General features: G+C 37.0%; 1 protein-coding gene across 2 annotated transcripts in view; it reads left to right on the forward strand.

The window, feature by feature from the left end:
• Positions 1–17,344, forward strand: part of TGFBRAP1 (transforming growth factor beta receptor associated protein 1) — a 24,241-nt gene extending 6,897 nt beyond the window's left edge. For both annotated transcript variants that reach the window (XM_072413539.1, XM_072413547.1), the window contains exons 2-12: positions 147–884; positions 1,494–1,688; positions 3,064–3,218; positions 4,211–4,293; positions 5,679–6,020; positions 6,554–6,611; positions 7,384–7,527; positions 9,600–9,746; positions 13,280–13,439; positions 13,656–14,089; positions 15,678–17,344. In XM_072413539.1, the coding sequence (XP_072269640.1) occupies positions 176–884; positions 1,494–1,688; positions 3,064–3,218; positions 4,211–4,293; positions 5,679–6,020; positions 6,554–6,611; positions 7,384–7,527; positions 9,600–9,746; positions 13,280–13,439; positions 13,656–14,089; positions 15,678–15,863 (2,613 nt within the window). In that variant the 5' untranslated portion in view covers positions 147–175 and the 3' untranslated portion in view covers positions 15,864–17,344. The remainder of the gene's footprint in view (positions 1–146; positions 885–1,493; positions 1,689–3,063; positions 3,219–4,210; positions 4,294–5,678; positions 6,021–6,553; positions 6,612–7,383; positions 7,528–9,599; positions 9,747–13,279; positions 13,440–13,655; positions 14,090–15,677) is intronic.
• Positions 17,345–18,866: the final 1,522 nt, after the last annotated feature.

The raw sequence follows: 18,866 nt of genomic DNA on the forward strand, positions 1-18,866 counted from the left end.
ATGTTAAAATACTACTCTGTTAATTTCCTTGTTCCTGCTTTGCAAGGATCCCACAAACACCATCATTTCTTATAATATAAACGTTGACGAAAATGACTATTAATTTTTGTAGAGTTTTCTGATTGTGTTTCCTTTTTGCTTTGTAGGACGCCCTGGGGCTCTGCTCTCCTTGGCCATGAGTGTGCAGGCATTCAGACTGGTGTGTGCATCTGGGAAGGAACACCTCCCTGCTGGCATACAGATTGAGTGTTTGGAGTGCTCAGGACATGATCTCTACATTGGCACCAGTGATGGCTGCATTCACCACCTTTTGCTAGTGGAAGAAAATGGCACTGAATCAGCTGAGCTTCCTCTGGGTCAGCAGTTGGATTATCCTAACACTAGTTTTACTACCACCCGACAAAACCAGAGACAGCTAGGTGTAAAGAAGCCAATATGTGAATTGAGAGCTGCCTCTGCCCTCAGCCGGTTACTTGTGTTGTGTGATAATACAATTTCCTTGCTGTGCAGTGACTCTTTTGAGCCAGTACCTGGAACTAAGATTAGGGGTGTTCTAAGCTTCACTCTGAATGAAAACCCAGTAAGTGATGACCCCTTCAGTGTAGAGGTCTGTTTGATCTCCTCCAAGAGACGCACAGTACAGATCTTCAGTGTGGGTCAGGAACGGGTACAAATCGTCCGAGAAGTGGCTACACCGGAACAGCCATGTTCCCTTGCTGCTGATGGATATTATTTGTGCCTGGCACTCAGCAGTCGTTATGTCATCTTGAATTATAATACGGGGCATTGTCAGGATCTCTTTCCTTATCCCAGTGAGCAGAAGAGGCCGATTATTAAAAGAATCAGCAGACAGGAGTTTCTTTTGGCTGGACCTGGAGGATTAGGTGAGTATAACATATATGTATATATATTTCTTTTTGGATTGAAACAAATATTTGTGTTGTCACCATGTCCAATAAGTTTAAATACTTGTTGGATTGACATAAATTTTTTGCTTTGAACCCCTAAGGTTATTTGTTATCTAGAAAAAGGCAAAACTGTTGTCAGTTTATTGAAATATTCAACAACACTTCTCAATTGAACAGAATTATTGATCCATGTATGACCAACCTATGACAAATCTGGTGGCCAATGACTGATTTGGATTTGTTGGTGTAGCCACATTGTTTTCAAAGTTTTAGTTACTGTCTTTTTACTGATTATTCCATCACTTCCAACATACAACTTTTTCTTTCTTGCTTTTATTTTTGGGTTTATAAAATCCACATACCTGATATGACCGTTTTCAGTTTCTATACTTTGGAGCCACTACTGTTCTCAAACAAGTAGTGCACTTCTTTCAGCTCACTGATTTGAAGTATTACAACTATTGGTCAGCTTGGCAGCCAGTTTCCTCTAGTACAAGTTTCCTTTAATGTAAATGTAACTGTAGCTCTCCTATGTGTGTTTTTACTTAAATTATGCAAACTGTTAACCTTTTGTTGCTTTGGCAGGGATGTTTGCCACCGTAGCAGGGATCTCCCAGCGCGCTCCAGTTCATTGGTCTGAGAATGTAATTGGAGCGGCAGTGTCTTTCCCTTATGTGCTTGCTCTAGATGAGGAGTTCATCACAGTGCACAGCATACTAGACCAGCAGCAGAAACAAAGCCTGCCCTTCAAAGAAGGCGTCATACTGCAGGATTTTGAAGGTAATGGTGTAAAGTCTATGTGATTTGTGTTTAATTCATTTATTTGTATTATAGAGTAAGGGCCTGTTTTATATATGTTTGTACATATTCTAGAATATGGTGGCCATATAGTATAATCTAGCTGCCTAGTCAGCGATTTAACAAATGATATAGAATTTATACACTCCTATTGAATCACTTCCTATAGAAAATAAATTAACATTATTAATGGAGCAGTCTATAAGGACTTGTAAATATCAGTTCCACCTCAAATAAATTAATTTCCATTTAGGTGGAGATAATGTTTTAGTTCTTAGTGCGCTTATAAGAATCTTCAGCAGCATTTTGTCTTAAGACCATTCATCAGATAGGTTTGTCCAGTGAGAGAATTGTTTTGAATTGTGCATGTAAAAGGGGTTTGTAAAATAAGGCTATATATGTGTGGAATGTCAGAGAGTAAGTTTCCAGTCTTTTGCATGAAACTCCACGTTTTTATGCAGTTCCTGTGAACAGAGTTTCATGCATTGCATGATAACTGACGCAAAGTCAGCAAATTAAACATACTCCATGATCCCTGACAGAAAAGGGGAAGCGTGTGTGAGCAATAGACAAAATGACTGAAAGAAAAGTAATTGCACATTTATCGTCTGTCACTTTCTCCTTAGGATTCAAGAAAAAGAACTTTGTGTTTTTATATTACATCACCAAAAAACCTCTAAGACTCTAAATATTACTGATTACAACTGTTTTCTACTTTTCATACATAAATCTGTTGTGTACTTTTTTTATTGTTAGGACTAAACATTTGGCAAGTCTAATCTCCTTCTGTTTTTCCATCTTGTCAGCATTTGCTTGTTTCCTTCCTCTTATCTCAGAACAGGACATGCCTGGGAATAGGACAACAGGAGATATTTATTAACATTGTAGAAGTGAACAGGTCTGCAGAAATATTAGCATTGATTGAATCTTAGAAAAACGCCCCTCCCTGTGTAGGTAGACTTCTCTGGCAGATATAATAAACATATTTGCAGTACTTATTAATAATTACAAAAATAGAAATTATGATAGTTTAGCACCTTTATGAACATGCAGGGAGGCCATAGCTGCTTATTTAAAATCTTTATTGGCCATTGGCATCAGTTATTGTGCTGGACAGTATGTACCATGACCAATTACTAATGTGCATCATTTAAAGAGAACATGCTACCCATGATATGCAAGGGGTGAGGTGACTGCTAGGAAATAGTTCTCTCTTCTAGCAACTTTTCAGACATATAGCAAGTAAAAAAAAATATCATTTCAGGTAATAACAAAACTGCAAGAAAGCATTTAAAATACCCAATTTTTTATGTTTTTTTTCCCTGCATGTTTTTAGTGACATTGTCTTGTTTTACAGGGCGGGTGATTGTAGCAACTACAAATGGCATTTATGTTTTAGTCCCCTTACCTTTGGAAAAACAGATTCAGGATCTGCTATCAAACCAGAGGGTAGAAGAAGCACTTGTACTAGCTAAAGGAGCACGACGCAATATTCCAAAGGAGAGATTTCAGGTTCGGCTTTTAAACATCCTACGCAGACATGTAGCAAATCTACCAGTTGTATAAAATGTGAAGAGGTTGAAACATGTATGTTGTAGAATGGGCTCAAAACTTTCAGACTCCACCCCATTTTTATTGTGCATGCAATATATTATTATACTGCCTTTGTGCAATGACGCATTAGAGCAGGGTTTCTCAACCAGGCTTCCTAACTTTCTAGAGTTTGCTAGCAGTTCCTTGAGCCATGTGCAACTTTGGACATCTCAGGTTTAGCTGATACCAATGATCATTTTTGCCATCTGTAAGGATAAAGTTCTTGTGGCCAGCAATGTAAAAGGTATTCTTCCCACTGACCACCACACTGATATACTGTGACCTGCAGATATAGTAATTATAGCAGGGTTTCCTTAAGATTTGAAAGTTATTTAAAGGGTTGCCTCATGTTAAAAAAAAAAAAAAGTTGTGAAAGGCTGCGTACACAGGTTCAATAATTGTGGTTGAAAAGGAACTTTCACAATCCTTTCTGAGGACAAAAGACTAAAAGATGCATGAACGAGCGATGTACATACAGCTCCATTCGGCCTTTTGGAGAGGGGAGGGGAGAGAACTAGTGAGCAGCACCGCTCTGCGCTCTCTCTCTTTCACTGGTATTACGGTTGTTCGCCGTGGATTCGCAAGAACAGATCCATGAATGAAGTTGGACGAGCACTGTACACACGTCAGATTCTCGTCTAATACTAACCCTGAGATGATTATGGGATGAGAATCATCTGACTTGTGTATGTAGCCTTGAACTAAAACATTCTTACCATTTCTTTTTTGCATTCATTAAAAATCCCTTATTTATAATAGTAGAAGGCCACATTTTATTAGCTGTTCTATTACGTCAGGTATGTTTTCAGTTTGCTTGTTTTAGTATAAAAGTGAAGGCAGTTATTGCAGACCCTTCTAGGGTAAGCCTAGACTACTAGCATTTAAATGACAAGCAAAATATTTTTTTTCAGGTTATGTACAGAAGAATCCTGCAGCAGGCTGGATTTATACAGTTTGCTCAGCTTCAGTTTTTAGAAGCAAAAGAATTATTCAGGTAAATTTATTCATTTTTTTTTATCAGAGTGTTCTTGTTTTAGGAGTGCTAGATTGTTCTAAAGATATACCATGGTAAAATGATTTGTATAACTTGTGTATTTTTATTATTAGTATTACTATTATTGCATTGAGGAAATATCTCTGAGGTTGCAGAATGTTGGAATATATGCAAAAAGTTCTGTTTGGCTAAATCACATCAAACACAACACCAATGGAAATAGGTTTTTTAAGATGTAGAGAAATGTACATGATGAACAGAAATACAGTATGTATAGTGAATGCTTTGGTTCCATTTATTTATTTATTTTTTTCAAAAGCATGGTTATCAGTAATGTTTTTGTATTTCAACATAGATCTGCCACTGAGAGGTGTATGAATGTGAGCTGATATTTGCTGAATTCATTACAAATAATCCAATGGCCTGGATGTAAAGGGGATCTTTCATTTTCAGTACTGTCAGTCACACTACTGACACAGGGCTGCAGATATCTGTGTGACAGTTAGTTGGACACCTCAGCTGTATACTTACTCATTATGGGTCAGTGATACAGAGAGTATTGAAGGTAGCAACTAGGCAAGCAAGATTTTGTTTTTTACTGGAAGGTAATCTTTCTCTGTTCACTCAATCGACAGGTTTGGAGTTCTTTTGGGCTACCAGAATTCTGTCTGTTTTTTTTTTTTTTTTTCTTAATATCAAGAATTACATTTTAAATTACCTTGTGTTTCACAAAAAAATATTGTCTTTAGCACACATACATAGAGCTTTATCTCGTGTATGCAAATCTCTTCTATAACTGCTAAGTTGAGTGGACCCCCCCCCCCCCCCCTTCTGAGGTGCAGCCATTTTTGATGAGGATTTATTTTGATGGACCAATAGAGACCTGGGTAAGGGACACATTAGATTTTCCCAGTTCAGGATAAGGGGTACATTTATATGTGTATAAATGGGTATCTTGGGTTTTGGTTGGCTTGGGAAGGAATCGGCATGAAAATGTGTGCCAATGTTATCATCATCTACCAATAACAAATCTACAATAAACAGATTTAGAATGGATCAGCTGTTTTTAATCCCAATATATCCCTTCATTTGAGATACATGCAAAAAGGCTACGGCTATCTCCTGTACAGGAAACATATTTTTAACAATATATTTCGCCTCTATCCCAGTAAGACTGCAAACATTAATATTTGAATTGGTTTATATTATTCACTTTGTCTAATAAGGAGCAGTCAGAAATGTGCACATTTTAATAAAAAAAAATAATAAAATAACATATAGATGAAATGTATGTTGGTGTTCTGCACCTCTTTATATTTGACCTGTATATGAATAAATATATAATTTTTTTGTGTAATGTGTAATTATTGTTTTGGTTATTGTAGAACTAGTCACCTAGATATCCGGGAGTTGATTTCTCTCTACCCCCTCCTGCTGCCATCATCTTCTGGATTTATCCGCACACATCCTCCCCTGCACGAATATGCAGATCTCAATCAGCTCACCAGAGGGGACCAGGAGAAGGTTTCTAAGTGCAAACGTTTTCTCATGTCTTATTTAAGTGAAATCCGCAGTACAGAGGTCGCTAACGGCTACCAGCAGGATGTGGACACGGCTTTGCTAAAACTTTATGCAGAGGCAAATCATGAGAGCCTACTTGACCTTCTGGTGTCGGACAATGCTTGTGAAGTGGGAGATAGTGCAGCCTGGCTGGAAAAGCATAAAAAGTAAGCACTAATTACCTAAATACAACCTGTGTACAATCATGTGGCCTTTTAAATGCAAACTTTAAGAAAAATAGCTTTTTCACCCTAAATTGCATAATACAAAATCTCCTTTAGTACCTGTCACTATGATGGTCTGTGGAAATCAATTTGTTTATACAAAAAAAATACTTTACAATGTATATTCTCCTTAATGCTGCCTGTTCCATTCACTGGGCAAGCAAAGACCTTTATAGATCTATTTCCTGAGATTGAAGATAATTGCGAGATGGCTGTGAATGCTTCTTGCATAGGTTTGTGTGGCATTGTGGCTTGAGAGAGAGAGAAAAGCAAAGTCTTGGCTAGGAGTGGGACGCTGGGATAGTTAAAATCAGCAGGGCTAGTAAAAGTGAGGTATCTTACTTCTTAGTAAAATACCTTTTAATTCTGTTCAGTATGCAGTATTTTTTTCAAATAATTGCTTACATCTTTAAATGTTTTTCTAAAATGGTAAAATGTTTATAACATTATGCATTTTTTTTTTTTTTTTTTTTTAGGTATTATGCACTTGGCCTGCTGTATCATTATAACAAGCAAGATGCTGCTGCTCTTCAGGTAGACTTAAGTTTGAAAAACTCTACTGTATATATGGCTTTGTATATTTTGTTATGGGTATAATCTTTTTTTCTGACAGGTCTTTCTTTATGGGCCTATTAGGTCCTATTTAGCTTATTGTATGTTTTACCTGCATTATGTTAAACCAGCCTAGTAATGGGCTGCCAGTGCACTTTAAGAACCCATTAATGAGAATGCACCTTTTTTTTTCCCCTGACACAAAGCACTATAATGCTAGGCATGTACTTTGACTGCTACTGTAGAGTTTGTTGCAGTGCATTGGGGTGCTATTTATAATGAGTAGCACCAGAATCACAGCACATAGCTGTACACTGAAGTACATTGTGGTAACCTACATCACCTCAACACTACCTGTATTGACCCTTGGGGGTACTAAATATTGAGCCAATCTTGGGAAAGTGGTAATAGTGATAGTAAAGGGATTCAACACAGTTAATTGCTGCTTCATGTGACATTGAACCTGAGATGTCTGGTGTTGGATTGGGGAGAGATACTGCTACCATTGTCTTTTGGAACAATCTACTGAACCAGTGGGCTGGGTAATGAGTAATATATGGTTAAAGGTAATATAACTTAGTACCTAACCTTAGGAACCAATTAGGTTGGAACTGTTTTTACATTGTTGGTATACCTGTTATACCATGTTTCTTTTTAGATTTAATATTAATATAGATTCTGTTCTACCTGTTCTTTAGTGTATTTTGTAAATTGAAGCAATACCCACTGACCCTTTCCTTTTTTCTAACTATAGGTCTGGGTTAGGATAGTGAATGGTGACCTGGAAGACAACACTCGGCCAGACCTGTTTGAGTATGTGGTAGACTTTTTGACCTTCTCCAAAGACCAGCAGCTGGTGTGGCAGTATGTGGATTGGGTTTTGCAGAAAAGTGAGCAGGTTTGTGGTTCTTAGCTTAGGTTTAGACTGTCAGCCTTTGTGGCAGTGTAATATTAATGATGATATTATGTTCACGGACAGTTAGATCTTTCCTAATCTGTACATTTTACTTTGAACAAATTGATTACATGAATGGAAATGAGAAAATCAAGTTTTATTGCTAGTTACCTCTGCTGTTACCAAAGAAAGGAAAGGCATTTCATTCTTATCATAATTCTGCTTCAAATGTTATTTCCTTAGTTAATCAAAAAAAACAAGATTAAGGGAATAGTTTAAAATCTCCATGACCATTTCCAAAATATTCTATTGATCTAATTAGTAGAGAAAATTTTAAACAAAACATAGCCAGAACTTTAGTATAATGAAAGAGCAGAATGTATTTCTTTAGAAAATACTAAATACAACTAGCAGTGTTACATTTTTACCCTTAAAAAAAAAAAAAAAAAAGAAAAATTTCGAACTGAGACTTTTAACTACATCATACTTGTTGACAAAAGGAAACTCTAATTGTATTATGGGAGACCTTGCTTACCTTTGAGATAAAAAGGTTGTAAGTAATTCAACTCACAAACGCCTATATATGATGAAAAAAATTCTTTGCAGTGGTCTGAAATATCAAGCTATAATAGAAAAAAACATATCACCTGGATCACAGCCCTGAAATAATAAAGTCCTAAAACCACTTCAATTCCACACCCTCTAAAAATAAGGGCATGTTTAGACACATTTATATATTCCTGCCCACTGTTAATTTCAATAACTTGTTCAAGGCATATGTGGAGTTGTGAGCACCTAACACCAAAGCTATCATCTGAAGCTGAAATCTCAAGAAAGTGGTCCGGAGCCTTGTAATTGCTTCCCGGCCTTGTAATTACATTGATTACAAATCCAAGTGATTACTGTGTTAACACAGCGCATTAGCTGCTGTGTGCTTTCCCTCCCTGTCAGTGCGAGTTCTTTAGTGACAAAGAAGGACAACCCAGTTTCTTTTTTTCAATTAATGTATTAATTAAAAATGACAAATTTTGTGTTGGTGCACATGTGGGAGTAAGTTGGTAAACCATTACAGAAATGTATGTGTTTTTTTTTTCCCAATACCTTTTTTTATTGCCTAAGATAACTATATATATATATATATATATATATATATATATATATATATATATAGATTAGTTACTTTCACACAGTTTATCTCCTCTTGTGTGCAATATAAACAGACCAAGCTGTTCAATAGTGCATTACCTGCATTTCCCCTAAAACCCGTACATATGTTGTGTTTATACACTGTTATTCCACTTCTGTTTATACTTTATAATGTATTTATTTTCTACCCCACTTTCTGTGTACTTGTACTATGATTTGTGTATTGTACAGCGCTACAGAAGATGATCATGTTACTGATTGTAATGGAAAATTAGGGCAGATGGGCTAAATCAAAGATCAATATTAGTTTAAATGGGAACACATCTTATTTTCATTTTTAAAACATAGTGAATATAGAAGTAACAATGTATTAAAACATTTGTATCATTCTGAACAAGTGTTTTGTAAAGTCAGACCTCTGCATTTTGACAAAGGCAGCTTTTCTTCTGTGTGTGCAGTAATTCTGGCTGTCAGTTTTGACAGATAGGAGCTGCCAGCTATGTAAGTACAGGTGTAACCTACAGGAGGTGAGGCTCATGTACAGTATCTGAGGCTTAAAATAAACTCCCACATGATGTGCTTATATCATATAATATCCTGAAAGCACTAAATGGGTAAAGTCAGAAACGTTCACCATAAAACTGTAGTCTGGCCTGATAAAAATGTTTAGTTTGGTAGTAAAGTGATTAAGGATTTTTTTTTTTATAATGGTGAAGGCACAGGTAAAAATGTACTTTCTGTGTTTGTTTAGAGATTTATAACTGTTTTTATTTTATATTCACTTATCACAAAATAATTTTTAGTTTAGAGATTATTGGTCTCTTCAGTGTGTTTACAATGTGTTTACAGTGATATTTATGTTTATATTTTGTAGGATTGAAAGATAATGTAATTTTTTTTTCTGTTTTTCATTACCATCCATCTTGCAGATTGGGGTCCAGATCTTCACAAAACGTTCTTTAGATGAACAGTTGCAGAATAGTTTCTGTCCAGATAAGATTGTGAGCCACCTGTGCAAGTACCGGCAGGCTTTACTCCTCTTCCTGGAACATTTAGTCATGGAAAAGATGATCCAGGTAACCGCCCATTAAAAATCCTAATTATGGTCAGTCATGTGGGCAGTCCATACATGAACACGCAGTATCAAAACCCATGTCAAGCAAGACATGTATTGGGGACCTTTCTTCATGCTAAAAAAACCCCACATATTTGGTGACAAAATCTTATATGAGGGATATACATTTATTTGTGGAAATATTTTTTCTTTTTAATCCCAGAATTGGTGAAGAATTAAAACAATTTTTAATCTATACATGTTGTCACTGGGACAAGTGTCTTTTAACCACCTGGGCGTTACACTGATGTCTAGATTTCTGTTCCAAAAGCGTTACATTGTTTTTCATGAAATTTTTTTAAATTGTAGACCGTTAACTTACAGAAATATGTATGAACAGGGTTCTAGTAGATATCATGAATATAAAAAATGTTTGAAACACAATCATGTAAAAAAAAAAAAAAAAAATACTTTTAATAAAATTAAATAAAAGACACAAAATTCAGCTTAAACAAGAATACATAAATAAAATTACTGAAAATGCGATAATTCGGTATAATGTATAGTAATATATTTTTCTAAAACACCTCCCTAGTGTCCGTCACATACCTATAGACAAAACCACATAAATATATTTTCTATTATTTTGTATTAGATTGGATACAGGACTTTGTATTCAATCCAATACAAAATGAGAACAAAACTCAAACTCTCATTATGTATTGGATTGAATACAAACTCCTGTATCCAATCCAATACAAAATGAGAGAAAATTACATACTTTGTATTTATTTTGTATTGGATTGGATACAGGAGTTTGTATTCAATCCAATACAAAATGTGTTTGAATGAGTTTCAATTTGAATTTCCCGCACACGCGCTGACGTCATCGTACGCGCCAACGTACACGCTACAGAGGGAGAAGAAGCTGGCCGGCTTCTTCTCCGCCGGCCGGGTTCTTCTTCCCGGAGAGGGCACCCGACGCTGGAGGACGACGCTGGAACACGACGCTAGATGATCGCAGCGGGACCGGGTAAGTGATCCATAAACCCAAACTTTTCTCACTGTATTTTCATACAGTGAGAAAAGTTCGGGGTTATCGATATTTGTAATTATTTTAAACCCGAACCAAGGTCAGGGTTATCGCTCGGGTGGTTAAAAGTCAAAGGATTGTCATCCAGGGCAAAAAAAAATGGGAAGGGGAAAAGGAAAGTTATTGACACATGTTCCAGAACAAACATGTTTCAGGTGTCAAAACTATAGATTTGCAAACTTTTTTTATTGTCAATGACTTAAAGCATTGAAACCAGTTATTAGCATGACAGTCTTTATTCTCCAAGGTAGTGGTAAAAAATGGAACCCCATATATTTCTCAGTGCAAGTTTCCTCAAATCAGTTTTCATATTTTTTGTTTTATTTTCAATTGCAATTTGCAATTGTTTTCTGTTCATCGGGGAAACTATAAATTGATCCACAATATTCACAGTAGTATAACTAATTTTTCCCATATATTTGCTCTATTTAAAAAAATTATAAAATCACTATTTTTCAGTAATTACAGCTTTTCAAAACTATAGCTGCCAGTTGTTGAAAATATGGCAGTGATTTGAAAACCCTCAATATCTACAGCTTACTCTGACCTTTAGTGAATGAAATGCTTCCCCAAAGTGTTGGACAAGGTTAAAATGTGGTGACCATTGAAGCCAGCCTCTCCAAGAGATTATTCCTGTGGCTTCTTGTTTCTTCATCAGTCAGTTTTGCACAACTTAAACATTTGCTTCAAATTGTTGTCCTGTTAACCTCAGAGGACTGAATTATGTAAAATAGATGGGTGACCTTTTGAGGTTTATTATATTGTGCAATTGGTGTAAACCTTCCACTTTCGCTTTACCAAATGAGCCCTTGTATGTTTAGGGACAATATTTAACAAGACTAATTCTCAAAGAAACAATGTTCATTAGTGAAAATTCAAAATATTATCTTTTGGAAATTACCTTTCTAAATTCACAATCCTATGTTGTGTAGATGTGCTTGGCTGCAGCTGTGCCTTAGCATCTATCCATAAAGCCTTAAGACCTCTCTGATCTTTCCTGCTAACAGATTGAGGCCTTACAATAGCTTTTTACCAAATTCCCCTGAACCACTAGTTCATCTTTCTAATATAGATGCATAGTTGAAACTGGAACATGTTTTCCAAGTCTTACGTACAGCTGTGCTCAGAATGATAGCAGTGTGTTAAAAAAGGTGATTAAAACTCAAAATCCTCATAATAGCTTTTTCATGTTACCCCACAAGTTTTCTATTGGATTAGGGTCAGGGGATTGGACTGCCTACTCTATATTTTCAATCTTGTTGGTCTGGATCCAAGATGTTGCTTGTTAACTAGTATGTTTGGGGTCCTTGTCTTGTTGAAACACCAATTTCAAGGGGCATTTGCCATTTCTTTTAGGCATAAGGCAACATGACTTAAGTATTTTGATGTATTCAAACCGATCCATGATCACTGGTATGTGATAACTAGGCTCAACATCAAATCATGATGTTTGCGTCATTATGCTTCACTGTCTTCACAGTGTACTGTGGCTTGAATTCGGTGTTTGGGCATCATCTGGCAAAACTGTCTGTGGCCCATAAACCGAAAAACAACAATCTAGCTTTCATCAGTTCACAAAATATTGCACCATTTCTCTTAAGGCTAGTCAATGTGTTCTTTGGCAAACTGTAATCTGTTCAGCAGGTCTTTTTTTTTTGCAACACTGGGACTTTGCAGAGGCTTCTTTCTGATAGCTTCACATAAGCGCCTCTTAATTGTAACCATACTCACAGGTTTTTTTAGACCTTCTTTGGTTATCCTGGGGCTGATCATTGGCGGGGTCTTTGCCATTTTGGCTAGTGTTCTATCCATATGAATGGTAGATTTGCATTTTTTTTGCCATTTTAAAGCATTTGAGATCATTTTAGCTGAGCAGCCTATCATTTTCTGCACTTCCAAAGTTGGGGAGAAAAAGCCTATTAAACAAAATTCTTAGCATGTCTGGAACAACCCATTTTACTCAGATTTTCAGAGGAATGCACTATAACCAGCATGTACAACATTTGCTGCCTTCCTTAAATAAGAGCTGTAATTGGCATGTTTAAAAAAGCGTGCAGCTAACATGCCATTTTATTGGTATGTAAACCTCTGAATATCTCAATAAATTATTTTTTCAAAATAAAAAGAAAAGGGTGCAGCACCTCCCCTTTTATGTTTTGATCGCTGCAGCCTCCAGAGATGTCTATGTCACGCATCCCAGGAGGCTCTTGGCTGCTCCTTCTGGTTCTTAACATCTGTCAATTTCTGACAAATCCCCAATGATATGCCATCAAAAAAGAAAAAAAAAAGACACTGAACCGGTGAACATTGAAATTGGTGAACAACAAATATGCAATTCCCAACAATAAGCTTTCTCACTGATTGGGAGAGCCTATTTGTTGTACCATTGTCTTGTTATACTTTTAGTCTACGCCAAAGTCATTATTCTGAGCAATCAAGTTATTGTTTTCCCTCCCTTCCAGAAGGAAAAGTATCACACACACCTGGCTGTGCTCTACCTGGAAGAAATCTTAAGATTAAAGTCTATGGATTCTTCAGACCACACTGAGCTAGAGGATCTGCGTCTGAGATTTCAGAAGCTTCTGCGACAATCAGACCTTTATCGGGTTCTATTTCTCATAGGTGAGTGCGTTTTTAGATTTTTACGCTCATTCGGTTACAAAGGAAATTTACAGACTGTGGGTTAATAGATGATTATGGGGTGTATATTTGTGTGTATGTATTTGTGTGTGTGTATGTATGTATATATATATATATATATATATATATATATATATATACACACACACACACACACTCACTAACACACTCAGATTTGTCCTTTATTTCCTCTTTCAGATAAAATCAAAGGCACAGATATGCACATGGAGCAAGCAATATTACATGGAAAACTGGAAGAGCATGATCAAGCGTTGGATATCTTAGTTCATCATTTAAAAGACTTTGCTGCAGCTGAGAGTTATTGTGTATGGAACTCTGAGGGCAGGGAAGCTTTTTATCGCAAGAGACTTTTTCAGCTCCTTCTGTCCTCCTACCTCAATCCATCCACACCCGACAACACTTTGATAGTGGCTGCTGTAGACTTGCTGAATAACCACCCCAAAGAATTTGATGCTGCCAGTGTATTGCATCTGTTGCCAGAAGAATGGTCTGTGCAGCTTCTCTCACCATTCCTGTCTGGGGCCATGAGGGAACATGTTCATGCTTTAAGGGTGTCACAGATGGCAGTAGGATTGGCAAAGGCAGAGAACATCATCTATAAAAAGGAGAAGGTGGGTTTTTTGTCTTATATATAGTGATTTCAAAAATATGTTTATTCCTTTTACCTGGTCTGGTATATACCAAATATATTACAGCTTGTCTGTGAAATAGGTCAAGGTACAGGTTGTAAACAACCCCAGTTTATGGGTATTTACTATAGTTGTGGCTATTTTCTCCTTATTCCTGCACTTACTATTTTCTAATAAGAAAATGTTTTTGTCTGGTAGATGCTTGTGTCCATACTTACCGACACACATTCATGCTGCATTTGTATAGTAAGGGCAGATTTAGGAGACTGTCACTTTAAAATGAGTAAAAGCTGCTGCCATGTGTGCTGTCATCTAGAGGTAAGATTAAATATACCTATACCAGCTTTCATTATCCTTTTCTTTCACCCAAATGATTGGGTAAACCTTTAGCACTTCCTTATGGCAAGTCAGTCTACCATAATGTAATGCCCAATAGAAAAACTTGAAAAGCATAAGGGCCAAACACCTAGGATTTTCAGAAGATTAGATCAACAACAGTAGTATGCTTTTTTCTATGTATATTGATGTCAATGTAAAATGACTAAAAATGAAAATACTATACATGGTATTGCTGACTTGTTTTTAAAGGGGCAGGGTTTAGGACTGACCTCTAGATCCTGGAACCACTACCTAGTTTGTCCCTATCTTGACAAGCTTGCAGCAAATAATGTCTTAAAGGACTGTCTAGCATTCTTGTCACAGCGCAGTACTCACTAGGTTGTGAAGCCAAATGTTTTAAAACAGTCCAAGAGTCGTACCAGAAAATACTAGTTGGTGGCAAATCCCACACTTAAAGAGGAACTAAACTGAAAACTGCCCAAAAAAAATACACTTATCCAGCAGGTCCGATCCATCTGGGGGTGTCCTGCATTGGGTCCCTCGTCATCCCAGAGCTGGTGCTGCCATCTTCGTCTCCTATTCCGGTTTCTTCATCCTACATCACCCGACCCAGGCGAGAGATCGAGTAACGTAGGATGGAAAAAAAACTTGCCAATTTCACTGTGCATGCGTGAGATCAGCAAATTTTTGTTCTTGGCGTGAAAAGGCTCCTTCTGCGCATGCCCGAGATGCTCAGGCATGCGCAAAAGGAGCACCCAAGAGCCTCCCGGGATGCATGAAGTTGGTATCCTGGGAGGCTTTTGTGCTCCCATTCATTCTCGATGGCTTAGAAATTAGGGGGGCGGTGCTGCAACTTTTTTTTTGGTTTTTTAAGGTGTTGCACTTAAAAAAAAAAAAAAAAAAAATTTTTATCTTACATAAAAGGGTTGTCTACCCTTTTTATGAAAAGTGAAATTTCTGAGTTTAGGTATGCTTTAAGTATAGGTGACTTTGAAAGTTTTTGAACTTCCAAACCCTTGTCCAACAATTGCCCTATGCTGCTATAGATGCACAACAGGGTTTAAAAACATAATATTGGAAGTTCAGGTATGTTCTTTTTGACTTGCTATTATAGACGGGCCTAACACTTGCTGTGCTTATGTACAAGTTTTGGGGTGTTTAATGTTTAGAGTTCAATGTTTTTTCTCACTGTGATTGAATGATGATATTGATGGATTTTTACTATTTTTAGTTGAATATGAAGGAAAAGCCAGTAGTTTTGTCAGAGAAGAAGCTCTGCCACGTGTGCCGGAAGCCATTCGGAGAACCGGTATTTGCCAGGCTGCCCAATGGTCACATTGTTCATACCTATTGTGCTACCAATCAACATGTCAACAGCAGCATTGATCATGTACCCAGTCAGAGCAAACGAACTTGATTTAAAATGTTTAAATATATAGGTGACTATAGCAGCCTTCTCCTTGCTGACAGCCATGCATCTGGGTGGCTGGAGGCTTCAGAGCATTATAATGTGAAAACAAGGCTTTCATCGGCAGACCTGTGGACCAATGATGACAGCAGTGTTGCTCTGCAGGACTTGGCAATGAAGGATACTGGCTACATCTGTCTTTTTGCACAGCTACACAGAAGAATTAAGGGTCAGCCTTCTAAAACGAGCTGTTTGCATTTTTTAAAGATATTTGCACTGAAGATTTTTTGCATATACTTTAATGAGCTGGATCAAGAAAATATAAACTGTAGGAGTCAAGATGTGGAGAATTTGTCTGTCTCCCCAGCTACAATGACCTTTATTGAGAAATTCTGGGGTATGGGTCTAGTCAATCATGGATGTTTTATGTTTTACACGTTCTACCAATCTTCTTGTGGTCATGGAGATCATTCCAGTCACATAGGCAGTGATTCTTTTCCATGAACAGAGAACTGACTGGACCACAGGCTCTTACTGGGAATGCTGTACATCTTCAAAAGGTATATCCCCTTCTCTCATACCCTCTGATCAGCTGAAATCCACTAAACATTTTAAAAATTATTTCTGTATACAACGATGACTTGATTTAATATATTGGTTGATTATGAAAGTCCTGTGCTTTATACATTTTTTTTTACTCTTTTACTTCTTCTGCTTTTGAAGAAGCTCACATTTTGCAGAAGCTACTAATTTACTGCCTGCAACACCTTCCCAAATTTTCCTATCATTTGTTAGCTGGTTGTATAGGAATCCTGGTACATTGCTGAAAAGTAGTTGGAGCAGCAGATTAAGGAGTTTTCATCTTATAAAGAACCGTGGCCATCACTGTTCAAATCCTGTATCACATTTACACTATACTGTTTTTTTGACATTATAAAGCAGGAAAAGCAGTTGCTGATTTTTTTTTTTAATATTTTTACCATGCAGCTGTAAATCTAGATGGCAATTCACAGGCTAAATGTTCAAAGGACGGTGAATTTATACAGTTCTGCAGCTTTGGAAAACTACAGCTGACACCACTCCTCCCAAGTGTAGATCTCATTTATCTGCAATTTCCACCCATCTGACTTGTGCTAGAACATCTAGAGATATCCAACACTTTTCTTTATGATTGGCCATTTTATTCTCATTCCTTTAAAATCATCACCATATATAATAGACTTTGTATCTGCTATATCAGTTCTGCTGCTGGTGCATCATTTTAATATGTGAGCTAGATGAGAGCATGGTCAGGGAAATTGTCTGAACAGAAGGGTTTATACTTTTCTGAGATCCAATAGTTTTACCTAAAATAGATGAGGGCATGAGAGGTTTTAAAAGCACGGAAATAACTGAAATAGCCAGATAAAAAAAGTTAAAAATAAAAACTAGACTGTAATGCAGCAACTAACTCTCTACTTAATAAAAACGGTCTTTCTGTGCCTCTGCTATATTGTTCTTGTTTTCCCTCTTTTTTTTCCTCTTTCCTGACTGTCCATTGTATATTTGATGAATGGAATATATATCTCCTACTATTGGATTTACATTTATTTCCCATTCACAGCAAGTATCCCATCGGAAAGCTTAGGGGTCCTTTCTAAAATGTCCTAAAGTGAAGCAGTCACCTCCTATACAAGCATTATTTCAGTCACCCACTAAAAGCGAGGGGTGCCACAGTGTTACCTCCTTACAGCTGACCACCAAGGTAACCTGGAATCTACATCTCCACCTGCCTTGTAAAGGGTAGAATAAATATGGTCCGTGGCACAACACTGGTCCACTTACAGAGCATTGAAGACCTGGTATATTGGGGAAATGAGTTAGGCCCATAAAATGCAAAGAAACTTTGGTCTTCACCATTCTTTGAACATCTTCCCAAAGATCATTGATGAAATGTCCGGATTTCTTTTAAAGGATAACTGCAATTTTAAATAATAATTATGTTTGCCTCCTTCCCTGACCTAAACCTAACCTCCTCTCCACAAATGTTCACTTATTGAGATGTGACAGCTAAGTCTTCCTCTAACGTCCAGTCAAGCTCTGGATGTACCTGCATATGACAGCACTATAGACTTCTGTGTGTCCTAAAGCAAGCAGAGACCAACTCATAAAAGTCTGTAATATGCAGGCACGCTTTACAGGATGTAAACGGGAACCTCCAGCCACTATAGTTTGGGAAGTAAACTCTGGAGGGGATGGTTGATATGAATGGGGTTGTTTGGGTCAGAAAAGGGGAACAAACATGGATATTTGAAAGTGCATTTGTCCTTTATAGTAGACCTAAGTATTTGTTGCTACTACAGGTATCATTTCTACCAGTTAAGATGATGATAGAGACATGGCCAGTTCTTGTTTCCTGAAAATAATAAGAAATTACATCATAACCTTGTAGTTCTGCTAGAAAGATTAATAAAACTCAAAATAAACTAACACTATCATCTCACCTAGTGCCAGAACAAGTAATTACAGTAAATTTTGGATTGTTGTTGCACCTATGTATGAACAACATGCTAACAATTTTAGCTGTATTTTTTCATAAAATACAATTTTTCCGCCCTTTTTTCAAATTAAGTGCTGCGGATCTCTTTGAGCCACTCCCTGTTTACATACACTTACTCCGGTGTCGGCTGCGTATCATTGCTTTTATAGCAGCCTAAAATAGTGACAATGGTGGACAGATCCTGCTAACGGTGTGTTGGCTAAGCTGTTTGTGGTCTTAACAGGACTGTAAATAAATTTGAGAATTACATTAACAGGACAAAGGTTTAAATCTAATTTATAATGCTACTTTTATACCTCTGCTTCAACCTAAGATGGTGAATGAAATATTTGACCTGTAGCTTTTGTTTGACCATAGCTGGAAAATCCAGACCAATGGCAATGTACCCTTGATGTACGGGAGTTCTGACTTTTGGATTTATGGCACCTGTCACATGAGTGTCTGTGTATGTATGTGTGTGTGTGTGTATATAT

This window comes from Pyxicephalus adspersus, chromosome 1 (genome assembly GCF_032062135.1).
Source record: "Pyxicephalus adspersus chromosome 1, UCB_Pads_2.0, whole genome shotgun sequence".
Lineage (NCBI taxonomy): Eukaryota > Metazoa > Chordata > Amphibia > Anura > Pyxicephalidae > Pyxicephalus > Pyxicephalus adspersus.